At 35.2% G+C, this 13,677-nt stretch overlaps 1 protein-coding gene and 1 long non-coding RNA gene across 2 annotated transcripts; both read left to right on the forward strand.

The window, feature by feature from the left end:
• Window positions 1-3,484: 3,484 nt before the first annotated feature.
• Window positions 3,485-4,418, forward strand: LOC125211116. The gene is made up of 2 exons (XR_007174464.1): window positions 3,485-3,619; window positions 4,226-4,418. It is a non-coding gene; the product is annotated as an uncharacterized LOC125211116 (long non-coding RNA).
• Window positions 4,419-5,653: 1,235 nt separating this feature from the next.
• LOC125212614 (D-galacturonate reductase-like) lies at window positions 5,654-8,098 on the forward strand. Its single transcript, XM_048112825.1, has 4 exons — window positions 5,654-6,138; window positions 6,546-6,789; window positions 7,272-7,451; window positions 7,801-8,098. Exons 1-4 carry the CDS (start codon window positions 5,825-5,827, stop codon window positions 8,011-8,013), a joined length of 951 nt encoding a protein of 316 aa, XP_047968782.1. The 5' UTR covers window positions 5,654-5,824; the 3' UTR covers window positions 8,014-8,098.
• The last annotated feature ends 5,579 nt before the right edge of the window (window positions 8,099-13,677 follow it).

Consider the following 13,677-nt stretch of genomic DNA (forward strand, 5'->3'; position numbering starts at 1 on the left):
AATAATGTAGAAGAGAGTCCCCTTTATATTATTCTCTTTTTTACTTTATTTTTTCTCCACTTTAACTATTTATTATTATTTTTTTAAAACATGTGTGAAAAAACAAACGTTTCATTTCTAATGGGACAGAGTGAAAGTACTACAATAGAGAAGTAGAGTGTAATCAATTGCTAACTAATTACCAATTCCAAATTGAGACCAATTTTTAACCATTGGATTAGAAGATCTTGTGGTTAATATAATGCCAAGTGTAATATATTTTAAATTTAAATAATTATTAATTAAATTAAAAGGGTATTAATGTCAAATCCTATATGTAGTAATTATAACTAACTACTTTCTCTCTCCTCAAAATCATCTCAAATCTTTAAATTTACGTAACTCTCTCAATTTAAATTATTTTTTCACAAAAAATATATCAAATTAAAGATAATTTAATAAGGATTCCAACGAGATCTCAATTGCATATGTTCCGACGACGTTCGGATGATGAAATTTGATATTTTTCATTTTAGTTTTTGTAAATGTTGATACCCAGATTTTTATCAACAAATATATCAAAAAATCTCAATAAAACCATGTAAAAATCTCAATAAATATGTGTTAATATTTTCTTGTACTAATGTTGATATTCTTATATCATATTGTTGATATTTGTAATACACAATGTTGATATAAAAAAACACCCACGAAAATTATCATATGATAACATAATGACGATATTACCCTTTTGTTGATATTTTGTCTACTATTTATTGAGATTTGTGAGCTTTAATCTCATCCACTCATTTTAAAATCCAAGGATGGAGATTTAGTCTTGATTTTGGATTAGGGTGCTATAAGCATCAGAATAAGACCCTAGAGAAGTAATATAAAAATTATATGTACTTTCTCTTCCATTTTTTTCCTCATTACTTTGTTTCCTCATTTTTCAGAAAAAGTAGCGACTCCGAAACTACCTTTGCCGTCACTGTCACGGCCGCCGCCAATGCCAGTGCCGGGTCCTAGACATGCCGGCCGTTAGCTACAAAAGCTACATTCATATCTCATTTTGTATTTGGAATTTATTTAAAAAATTGGTTTTGAACTTATAGGGCTCTTCACTAATTTATACTATTGTTTCGAGCTTGTATGACTCTATACTGTTATGTTTGTTGTACGCCGCGAATTAAATGAGAATTACTCTATTTTTTCTCTAAGTCAATTTTCGGAGAATGAAAAATAATATTTTAAAGTTGTAGTATTTATTTTGGATCTAAATAAGTTGGTCCAACGCTTGAAAATATTTTGGACTACAGCTTAATATACCTACCCCTCAATTTTACTAACAATAATAACAAAACGAATTAGAAAATTTTCAAGAACCAATTTTTAACACGTTTTAAATTGGCCAAGAGTGAAGGTGAACGACACGACCCTTTATGAGTTGTGCGTATTTTCCCAACCAGATCCGATCCAATCCTTATCTCTGTCGAAATTTAAACTGAAGTGGTTATTGATAAATCTTTGTGGATATGTAGGAGTGTTAAGTAGTCTGATTTAAAAATTATCAAACAAATCCATTGAAGATGAAAGTTTAGCCTGCCCGAGTTGCATCGATTCATTTGCATGCAAATAGGCCCAAGATTGCAGATAATTAAATGGACCTATAAACAAAGAGAATAGCCCGTGAAAAATTATTAGGACGAATATTTATGAAAATGTTGATAAATAGTACTCCTTCGTCCTTTCAATTTTATCATATTTTTCCATTTTCGTTTGTCCCATAAAATTTGTCACATTTCACATTTTTATCATTTTTGTTTGTGGACCTCATTTCTCACTAACTCATTCTCAACTCATATTTTATTATAAAAACTAATATATAAAAGTAGGACTCACTCTCCACTAACTTTTTCAACTCACTTTCATTACATTTCTTTAAACTCGTGTATGATAAATGTGACAAAATTGAAGGACCGAGGGAGTATATTAGTCAGACGACAGAATAAATAGATGAAAAGTGTTGATCAATATTAAGTAGTTTTGATTTTTTTTTTCTTCTACACAATTCAAATAATTTGTCTTTGTTTATGTGCTAGACTTAGTAATATTAAGTTTTATTCTTTTTTTTAACTCTCACTTAAATTTCGCAATTTTTAAATCAATAAGCTCAATTTATCATTAAGCTTCTTAGTTCGCTTGAAAACTCGACATTTGCATCACTGTAAGCCACAAAGATCAAAGTTAAATCCAACGCACTAATTCTTCTTTCATGTCGAAAGTCAAAAGTCAAAACCATCCGCGCACCAAATTTGAATAAAATGTACTACCAAATACTATTAATACTTATTCTCTCCTTCCAAAAAAAAATAGAGCATATTTACTATTACTATTTTTATTGTCCATAAAAAATAGAGCAAATTAAAAAATTTCAACAAACAATAACCATACACATCATTCCACAATACTACTTCTCACTTTTTTTTTTTCTTCTCACTTACTTTACCAATTTTATATTAAAACTCGTGTCATATATCAATTGTTTTACTTTTTTAAGACAGAGGGAGTATTATTTTATTGAAACGGTTTGGCTTTCGTGTTCATTAAACCATTAACGTCATATCTTGCCTGTTGAAAAAAAGAGGACATGCCACAATCAACACAAAGAAAATGCACCTCTTTAATGATTTTAACTTTTAACTAATTAATGAAACTGGAAAATAAAGTTTGACTTTGAATCATTGGTTCCAAAACAATTACTTACTTTAATTGTATTTGTTTTAGCCCGATATAATTAAATTAGTAAACATTAATGCCAATATAACAAATATTCTCTTCTTGCGTCTCTGACCCTCCGAAATCAACTATGTTGCACTTGCGGGCATAGCAAATATTCTCTTGCCCACGGAGATTGGTTCCATTTTTCATTTCGGTATGTCTTTTCAAGTAGCCTCATTTTTAATAACACGAAAACTTTTTCTGGATATTTTCTCTTTCAGATTTTACACATGAGTTTTTCATTTTCTATCATAGTAAGTACTATTTTACTAATTGCATATTTAAATATGTTTCATCTACAAGTGAGATTAAATTTTTGTTCATCTTTCCCATTTTACATGAGTTTTTCATTTTCTATTACTACTATATTTTATCGATTGTGTATTAAAATGTCTTTTGTAAGTGAGACTAATTTTCGTGGGAGGAATATATATTAAGACAACGTCATCAAAATAGAAATGCGAAAAGGCATTACCATCTATGAATGCAAGCTAAGAATTTCTTGGCAACTTTCAAGTGGAGTGGAATATTTGTTGGAGAACGTAAATTTTCGGTAAATTGATCTTCAACTCTTCAAACACGCAAAACTTATAAAACTGAACATAGAAAATGAAGTAATAATACCTTGACTTTTTCTTTGTAGCAAGATTTTATTTATTCCCCCAATCCTTCTTATTATATCAACTATATAAATTGTAGCGAACCCATATAAGAACCTCAGTATTTTAACAAGTTGGTTTAATTAATTAGAGAAAATCTTAGTTTGGAGAGATGATGATATTGGCGAGAAACATAGTGATTCTTATCATTACCATAATATTGCTTGTTTTTTCAGAAGCAAGATCAATTGCATTTTCAGGTATCATCATCTTCTTTATCTAGATTTAATCCAGGCTCGTGTGTGTGTGTGTGTGTGTTATTTTTAAAATTAAAATTGATGTCATAAAATCAAATGTGATGTGGTAACAAAATTGCATTGTTTTAACGATGATGTTTTAATTTAACACCCACGATATAATTAATGATATTATTTTGCACAGAGTAGTGTATTTTGTTGTGGCATTCTATTTAATTTGATGTTGCAAAGTAGTTTTGATTTTGATGATAGTAGAATTGTGAAAATCGAAAAAATATGATTATAAATTTTAATTTCTGGATTGACTAGAAGTTAACAACAAAATTGCTATTCAAATGACAATAATTTCTTATTTTTATTTAAGTATCGAATAGGTTGATTCTCAAATTTTAGAACTTCAAATACTTTGATTCTTAAATATTATTGAATGTCGAATACTTTGATTCTTAAATTTTAGAGCTTTAACGGTAATTTTATAAATGTTGGTTTATTTGTGATGTTTTTAAATTAACTAATTGGCAGTCATTTGAATAGAAATTTAATCTTTTTTTTTTTTATAAATGAAATTTAAAATTTCTCTTTGTTATAATTAATTTGATGTATTTCCAGAGCTGGCGTCCGTTGATGCAGCTTCCCGTGATCCAACACCGCCACCGCCACCGCCGGCATATGCACAGTCGCCTCATAATTAATTAGATTATGCCAAATATATCTGATGAGAGTGCATTTTTATATAAATAGAGAAATAATCTTATGTTTGCCTCAATTTAAATTCCAAAACGTAGCAAGTGTTTTATTTTTATTTTTAACTCCATAATTTTCTTATTATTTGTTAAGACTGGGCGGCCTAAATTAATTTATTACTTCAACAAATCGTGCACACTAATACACACAAAAAAAAAAAAGATATGTGCCTTGACGGAGTACTATTTTATTCACAAAGACTTGTTGCGTGCAAAATTCTCAGTTGTTAACTTTATGATTTATATAAGTTTCAATACAGTATTTTATTAGCTGTCATTTTTAATAATCGATCTGTTCTGCATATAAGCATGTATACTATGTGGTTTACTCAGATTTGATTTATACTAGATCAAAGACATTGGAGCAACTATCTTTAAAATAATTGATATTGTTAGACGAAATCAATTTCTGACCATTCTGATTCATCTGCTGGGAGTAAATCACTAAGTTCCAAAAATTAGGAATTGTCCTAACTTACCAACTTATTTTAGTTTTTTTGGCTCAACAATGTAATACGTAGTTGTTTAAATAAGTATGATTTGATTATCATAACTAATTATCACACGATAATCTATTTAGGATTAAGTTGTAAGATTATTTTAGTTGAAAGGATGTGGCTATGACTAATGTATATCACATGATTATGTATCTAAATTAAGTTATGAGATTCAATCTTATGAACCAAACAAAATACATATTTAATCATGAGATATAATTTTGCAAATCGAACAGTCCGAACATTAATACATCTTATAAAAAATTCATCTAAACCATGAAAACATTTATATGTGCATGTGTGCCAATTCGGCATCACATTCAGAGTATCATGGAACAATTCTCTCTGTCTGCGATAGAAGTCCCGTTTTCTATTTTCATCCGTCCGTGAATAAGAATCTCGATTTATAATTATCATAAATAGTAAAAAGGCACTACATTACACCAACTCATTTCACTCACATATCATTTAAAACTACTAATATATACAAGTGAGACTCATATTCCACTAACTTTCTTCCACCCACTTTTTTTAACATTTTTTAAAATCCATGCCGACAAGAAATGAAACTCCTATTCGCGGACCGAAAGAGTATACTAGTCATACTTTAGTTGTTACTATATCACTTCCAATCTTCCATGATTAAGTCGATCCAAACAAATGCCTGTCATTTTCCAATAAACAATTAAGAATCTGTTAGTATTCATTTACTATTATTACTACCAGTCTGAATACTTTGACCTTAAGACCTGAGAGTTGGAACCTTCCATAGCCTTTCTTTCTTTGATAATTATTTTTTAAATAGCGAAATTCGCCATTGTAGACCTTCATCTCTTCCACGCCTCCAATTTTGTAGGCATTCATTCATTTTGTATGTACCTATAAATTCTCCCTCTCCTTATTTATATATAGATAAAGCTACTGCATTAAATCGTAAATTAATTATACTCACATTTCATTGAGATAAAATGGCGGCGATTCCATCGGTGAAGCTCGCTGGAGTGGAGAAGGCGATGCCGGTGATAGGCATGGGAACTATGTCGTTCCCGGCCGCGGACCTTGAGACAACGAAGGCGGCCGTGCTGGATGCGATCAGGGCCGGGTACCGCCACTTTGACACGGCGTTCGCCTACGGATCTGAGAAGGCACTTGGCGAGGCTGTGGCCGAGGCCCTGCGCCTCGGCCTTGTGGAGTCGCGGAGCGACCTCTTCATCACCACGAAGCTGTGGGCCAGCTTCGCGGGGCCCGGCCAGGTCGTGCCTGCTTGCAAAATGAGCCTATGGTAAGTAAGGGTCCTTTCCTTTTGACTTAAATAGTCTCGATTATATTGTTGTGTCAGACAAAGTTCTGGCTCATACTCGCCAATTCAAACTGATACTATGATAGTACTACCTTTTAAAATCAATTGGTGATAGGAGTTGTAGTCCATATCTGACCCAGCTAGATTGAGTCTGCTTGTAAAATGTGCATTTCCTTCTGACTTATATAATGGTTCGGTTATCTTGATCAACTTTTTTTATGCTTCGCCCCAACTATATTGCTTGATGAGTTAAAATTTCAGCTGATAATTAACGATCCGATCTGATATCATGATAGTATACTTTGAAACTAATTGATGATAATCAACTATCCGATCTGATATCAATTTTCTCTTCATATATATTGATGTGTGATATTTATTTGTTGCAGGAATTTGAAACTTGAGTATGTGGATATGTACCTGATCCATTGGCCGGTGAGGTTGACGGAGGCGGTGTCGAAAACTCCGGTGCCGGAGGAATTGGTTCAGGCTTTGGATATGAAGGTGGTGTGGGAAGGCATGGAGGAGTGTGTGAATTTAGGGCTAACAAAGGGAATTGGTGTTAGTAATTTCTCATGCAATTTGCTTGAACAGCTCATCTCCATTGCCAAAATCCCTCCTGCGATCAATCAAGTCAGTCTTTCTCTCTATACATATGAATTATAAAATGTCTCAATTGAGATCGATATAGTTTTTTTTTTACTTTAAATATGAGTATTACATGTATTATATGATGAAATATGAGTGAATTGGTTAGTGAAATAGAAGTATGTGCTATTTTTATTTGAAAAATGGTTAGTGAAATAGGAGTATGTGATATTTTTATTTGAAAAATGGAGTGTGACATGTAACTTTGAGATACATATTTAGAATTGAAGCTTTTGATTCTAGATTATTGTTTGATCTATAAAAATATCTTAATTTGAACGTGGATATAAATTTAAATTCATTTAGTTTTTTATATAGTGAAAGTTATATATGGAATTATAAATAGTTGTTAAATGAGTATTTTCAAACATAATTTACTTAACTTCACCAAACTATAATGATTTATAATTCAAGTCCCAAATCCATTATACCAAACGCATCCTAATTTTTTATTTGTGATTTGTTAGGTGGAGCTGAACCCATCTTGGCAACAAAAGAAACTGAGGGATTTCTGCAATGAAAAAGGCATTCATATCACAGCATATTCTCCTCTTGGTGCAAACAACACAAAGTGGGGAGACAACAGAATATTGGGAAATGATGTTTTAGCAGATATTGCTAAAGCAATGGGAAAAACCACAGCTCAGGTACTTGACACTCCCAATCTTCATTTTTCTATTTACTACTAATTCAGTAATAATAATATTAATTTAGAGCATTTGATGTTGAGTATGGATATGAAAGGAAGTTAATTAATCCCAACAGCGGCGATCCAACTCGCCCGCTACCCGAGGTTATCGTATTTTAGGCCCAATTCGAATCTTGAGTCGACTACAATTATGTTTCTTTATATTTGTCTATAAATAAATGTTATATTGCTTGTATCAATATCCGCAAGTTATAGTGAAAATAATTGGCTTGGTATCACCTAGATGCAACGTATCGAACTGTGTAAGCAATATCATATGTATGTGCTAAATTCCTGACATTTGACAGGTGGCATTGAGGTGGGTGTATGAGCAAGGAGTGAGCATAGCAAGCAAGAGCTTTAACAAAGAGAGGATGAGACAAAATCTTGAAATATTTGATTGGTGTCTTAGTGATGAAGACTTGGACAAAATAAGCCAACTCCCACAAACCAAAGGAGTCACTTTGGCTGCTGCTTTGGGACCCCATCCTCTTGTTTTGGAGATAGATGCATCAATTTAGATTTTAGTTTCTTTATAAACAACCCACATACAAACACTTTTCTTTTGTAATTCTCTCTATTCAATAAAATTACTTTTCATTTCCACATCTATTTGATTGTAAAGTGATGTTTTTGGTTGAGCACCATAATCATGTGTTAACCTCAATTGATTTGACAATCAAGATTGCTTTGAAATTTTGGTAGGTGTCTACTTCTCAAGTGGCCTGGGCCAGGTTCGGTGAGGCTCGATAGTGTCGAGATCCTTTGTGTGAAGTGGGCCGAGCTGGGTTGAGTTTGAAATGTTTTATAAGTTCATAAAAGTAAACTTAATAAAAACTTCTAATGGGCTCGGGCCGGAGCCTGTCCTAGGTTTATTTAAAGGCTCAATTGAACCATACTACACCCGATAAAGCGATCTTTTTGTTCTTATGGTGGTGGCCCGACTCATACCAGATCGATTCAATTCATTTGATAACTCTAATATCTCATATTGTGATAATCAAATTTACATGATATTTACTTGTAAGCCCATTATTTTAACTTTAAAATGATAGACATTATTATAGACCCGAATTGTGAGATTTATAAATTTGATGGTGTTGATGATATTTTACGAGGTATTTGAATATCAAACAAAATAAAAATTAAAAAAATCAGCAGGGATTAAATATCATCAAGTTATTTTATTGAAGAAACTAATTTGGGTAACATTTAAAAGATGCGCCTAATAAAGCCTAATAAGTATATGGTCTTCGTGTTTTGATTTTATAATAGGTCCAGAATCAGGCATCTATACGCAACATCTTGATAATATTTTTTTCTGTAATTTTATTTTTTCTTAAAACTTTTGATGGAAGAATAGGCTTCCCGTCTACGATACTTTAATTTTTTTTTTCACTTTAATACGTCCCAAAAATTAACATTATCATCTATCTTTAGATAACAATGTTCTAATATAGTACTTCCTTCATCCCCAAAAAATATACATTTTAGGTTCGACACGAGTTTTAATGCAAAACTGATAAAATAAGAGATATGTAGAAATAAAAAATAATTAAAGTATTGTTAATGGAGAATGGGTCTCACCACATTAGAAAGAAAGGAGTTTCTAAAATTTGAAAGTGCATATTTTTATGGGACAGACTAAAAAGGAAAGCGTGCATATTCTTGTGACACGAAGGGAGTATATTTAATATTTTATACTGAAAATATTAGTAAAAGCTAATGAATGATAGAAAAATAACGTAGAACACAAATCTTGACCGTTAATAATATTAAATTAAATTAAATTAAATGTCAATAAATCAATTATTTTTAAAAAACTTAAATATTAAAAAAAAAGTGTTCATCAAAATATTTTTAACTTTTCTATTGTTGGTTTTAGGGAGTTACAAGAGATAATCGGGCGTAATACAACCCAAAAAGGAATACAGAAAAGAACTGAAACGAAAAATACAAATGGAAATCGAAACTACAAACTTTAGAACAGGAAATAGCCGAGTCGAGGAGGCCTCTTTCCGCAAGACGAGATACGCCCCGGTAGTGCTCTTCGGATTGGCGTTTCGTCCCCAAAGATAAAACGGCTGCGTCTCGGTGAAGCAGCACCGCTATCAGCAGAGCTCCGGCGAACTGGATGGAGGAGAGGGCGAGCTTCGACAGAAGAACAATGCGAGAGAGAGAGAGAGAGAGCTTATGATGCAGAATGCTTTCTAGTGTTTGATGTGTGTAGAATGCATGGAATGGCTAGCATATTTATAGGCTCGGTCCACTGCAGGGGGTCAACGGCCATAATGGCCGTCATTAATGCTAGACCGTAACGGTTGTCGGTTACGAGCTGTAACGTTCGGGCGTTACGAGCCGTTACACGCTCAGAGCTAGAGAGGCCGAGTCTAGAAGCTTCTAGATTCGTTCACGACGTGGACTATCACGTGTCAACCACGTTGGCTTACCGCGTCATACTGACGAGGTGGCATCCCGCTTGGCTCGCTGACGTGGAAACGGTGGTGGTCTAAAAAGAACTAGACCCACTAGACTTGGGCCAAGCCCGCAACTAGGCCCAAGCACCAAGCCCACGACCAGGCCCAAAGAACAGCTCAAAGACCAATTGTCAAGATCCAAGTCCAAGGACAAGGGCACGGGCGCGGGCGCGAGCTCGGGCTCGAGGCTCGAGGCTCGCGGCACGCGGCTCGCGGCGGGGCGGGCGGCGCGCGCGTGTGGGCTCTTACAGCCCATCTTAGTCCACTATAATTATTACATGTAATAACCCTTCTTATTAAATACTAGTTTAATAAGGTTGTAACTTCCAATGTGGGATAATTAACTCTCTTAATTATTCCCTAAGCTTCTCTCATAGCTCATTAAGTTTGCAATTTTGCACAACTTTAATCAATTATTTCTCACTCACCGGGAATCGGATTTGAGAAAATAAATATACCATGGTCATCTACTCCGAACGTAGATCGACACTATATTATTTAATTTCACAAAATTAAATATCTCGTTGAAATTATAATTGGTCAAAGTTCATTGACCGGGCATAGATTCCAACAATCCCCCACATGAGTGGAAATAGCCAAATGCAAATGCATGCAGACACAAGCTCAACCCTCGAGAGGTATATAAGCATAAGGATAGGTAGCTTTTAGCTTTGAACCTTCCATAGTCAACGCCATCGGATACACAAGCGGCCTAGTAGCGCGATGCTTTGAACTAGTCCCCCACGGCGTGCACCGAGACAATGGTGTTAACACTTGAAGGGTCGGGTTTTTGCACGTGTGTCGTGTGCACGTGTCCCTCCTTTCAACAAGATTTATAATTTTCCCACTAATGCAACAAATATTACTAAGTATAAGCGGCAAGAGCGGGGTCGAACCACAGGGACTATGGACCTACTCGAGATCGTTTCTATGACACAAGCGGAAAAGGGGTCGGCTGCTGCCACGCATTCATTGAGTTAAATTAAATCTACTTGACCTGGCGGAATTAAACTCGACTCTATCTACCTGACCTAGGGGATGGGTAAAGTACGGACACTTGCAACTTGTAAACTGGAGTGAAACTTACTAGAACACCTGTAACTGAAGGAACATGCTTAAACTTTCCCAAAATAGGCAGACAAAGTGTAAAAGTAAAGTGGGGACCATTTTTCCTAAACAGGCTGGGGCTGGCAGAAAGCTGTTAAAAGCAAAAAGCAAAAGCAAAAAGCAGATCTGATTCTCTAACTAACTCCTACTTCATCTTCTCCAAAAAACCAAGTAAAAACAGAGCATAGAACAGAGCTTCAACACCATTGACGAAATAAAACAGAGCATGCTTCAAAACGAGACGTAAACACGAAATTCAAGCTAGAACTACCAGATCTACGCTACTGGGTCAAGCAGAAAACGAAATGAACACAGATTACCTTGCATGCATCACCTAAACTATCGGATCTCAGAAATCGAGCACGTGAACAACTAAATCTCAACCTCTAAACTACTGGAAATCATGTAAACAACATGGATCTAAACATCTAAGCTACCAATTGCAAAAAGCATCCAAGAAACATAAGTAAATAGCATCAATAACATGAAAATAAACACCAAATCTTCATAAAACCGAAAATAAGTCGAGATCCAAAGGTGAAGTCGTCAATTCCTCCGATGAAACTACATATTTAAGCCAAGAAAGCAACAAACTATCGAACTAAACTAAGAGAGCGGTGGCGTTAAGCACCTACGAGAGCTTCCTACCTAAACTACGATAGCGTTAAGCGCTACCTCTTCATTGTGGAAAGCTTCTATTTATAGAGTGGCTTTAACTTCAACCCTAAGGCAACTTCTTGTCGGTATTTGACCATTTTACCCTTGCAATAATTGAGGATCTTCATGTCAGCACGCCATTCTGTCTCCTTGACCAGGTAGATGACTTTTTCTGCGCTTCACCTCCATTACGCCATTATGTCTCCTTGACCAGGTAGATGACTTTTTCTGCGCTTCAGCTCCATTCTGCCATTCTGTCTCCTTGACCAGGTAGATGACTTTTTCTGCGCTTTTGCTCCATTTCTACTCCTGTCGTCAACTTCCTGATTCTCCTAGGTCCGAGCGACGACTTCTGGTATTTTACTTCAAAATCAGCTATTTTGCATCTGCCAGGTCAATTTACACAAACTCCCGGATCCAACAGATTTCTGCACACTTAAGCTCAAAATTTGTGCATTATCTCCCCCAAAAGCATATAATTTTAACCCAAAACCAATGCATGAAACGAGCCTTATCAACACTTAAACACCTCAACCTCATCCGTTCTCACGTTTTGTGTCCTTTGCGGCCTTGGACACCACTTTGGATTCATAAGTGTGTAATTTGAAGCGGCCACACTTCACACTTACATAGGTGATTCCTACTCGAGTATCTTGCCCTACTCGGTCTCTTTGAGAACTCAATCTCCTTGAGATCCTTAGAAATCATTAAAAGTCATAGACTTATCCTCACCACAAGGCAAGTTTTCAAACACTCTATTGCTCTCTAGGGAATAGATGTCGATGAGTGTTTCTCACGAACTCTCATAGCTTAGTTTTCCCATTGAACCAAGTTCTTGGGATCTCCAGTCATCATGGTTGGGTTACCACTATGACAATTCTTTAGTTTGTGGATTTCAAACCCATTCCCTCTATCAACTTATTCATTTGATCACGGTTTAACCCTTTGGTTAGCGGATCCGCTAGATTATCTATTGACTTCACATAGTCAATTGTAATCACGCCTGTTGTGATCAAATGTCTTACGGTATTATGTCGTCGACGAATATGTCGAGACTTACCGTTATAGAAGCCATTGTTCGCCCTCCCGATAGCGGCTTGGCTATCACAGTGAATCAACACTGGTGGCACTGGCTTAGACCAACCTGGAATATCCTCAAGGAAGTTCTTAAGCCACTCGGCTTCTTCCCCGGCTTTATCTAAAGCTATGAATTCTGATTCCATAGTTGAACGGGCTATACATGTCTGTTTCGTGGATTTCCATGAGACAGCACCACCCCCAATAGTAAAGACGTATCCACTTGTTGAAAGTGAGTCCTTATTGTCGGATATCCAATTCGCATCACAGTACCCTTCAAGTACCGGGGGGTATCTCGAAAAGTGTAGCCCATGATTTTGAGTATGTTTTAGATATCTCAAAACCCTTACAAGAGCTCTCCAATGCTCTTTGCTTGGATTACTCGTGTAGCGACTCAACTTGTTCACGGCACAAGCAATGTCCGACCGAGTGCAATTAGTTAAGTACATAATGCACCCAATGACCCGTGCATATTCTTCTTGTGCAACGGGTTCGCCCTTGTTTTTGCTCAAGTGAACATTGAGTTCAATTGGAGTCTTAACCGGCACGCCATCATAGGCATTGAATTTCTTCAATATCTTCTCAACATAATGAGATTGGGTTAAGATGATTCCATCGGATGTTCTTAGAATTTTCATTCCAAGAATTACATCGGCTAGACCCATGTCTTTCATGTCAAAGTTTCTCTTTAACATGGCTTTTGTCTCGTTAATCACTTGAGTGGTACTCCCCATGATTAACATGTCATCAACGTAGAGACACACTATAACGTACCCATTATTAGTGCTCTTAATATAGACACATTTGTCACACTCGTTGATTTTAAACCCATTTGATAACATCACATTATCAAACTTCAAGTGTCAT

This window comes from Salvia hispanica, chromosome 3 (assembly GCF_023119035.1).
Source record: "Salvia hispanica cultivar TCC Black 2014 chromosome 3, UniMelb_Shisp_WGS_1.0, whole genome shotgun sequence".
NCBI classification, from domain to species: domain Eukaryota; kingdom Viridiplantae; phylum Streptophyta; class Magnoliopsida; order Lamiales; family Lamiaceae; genus Salvia; species Salvia hispanica.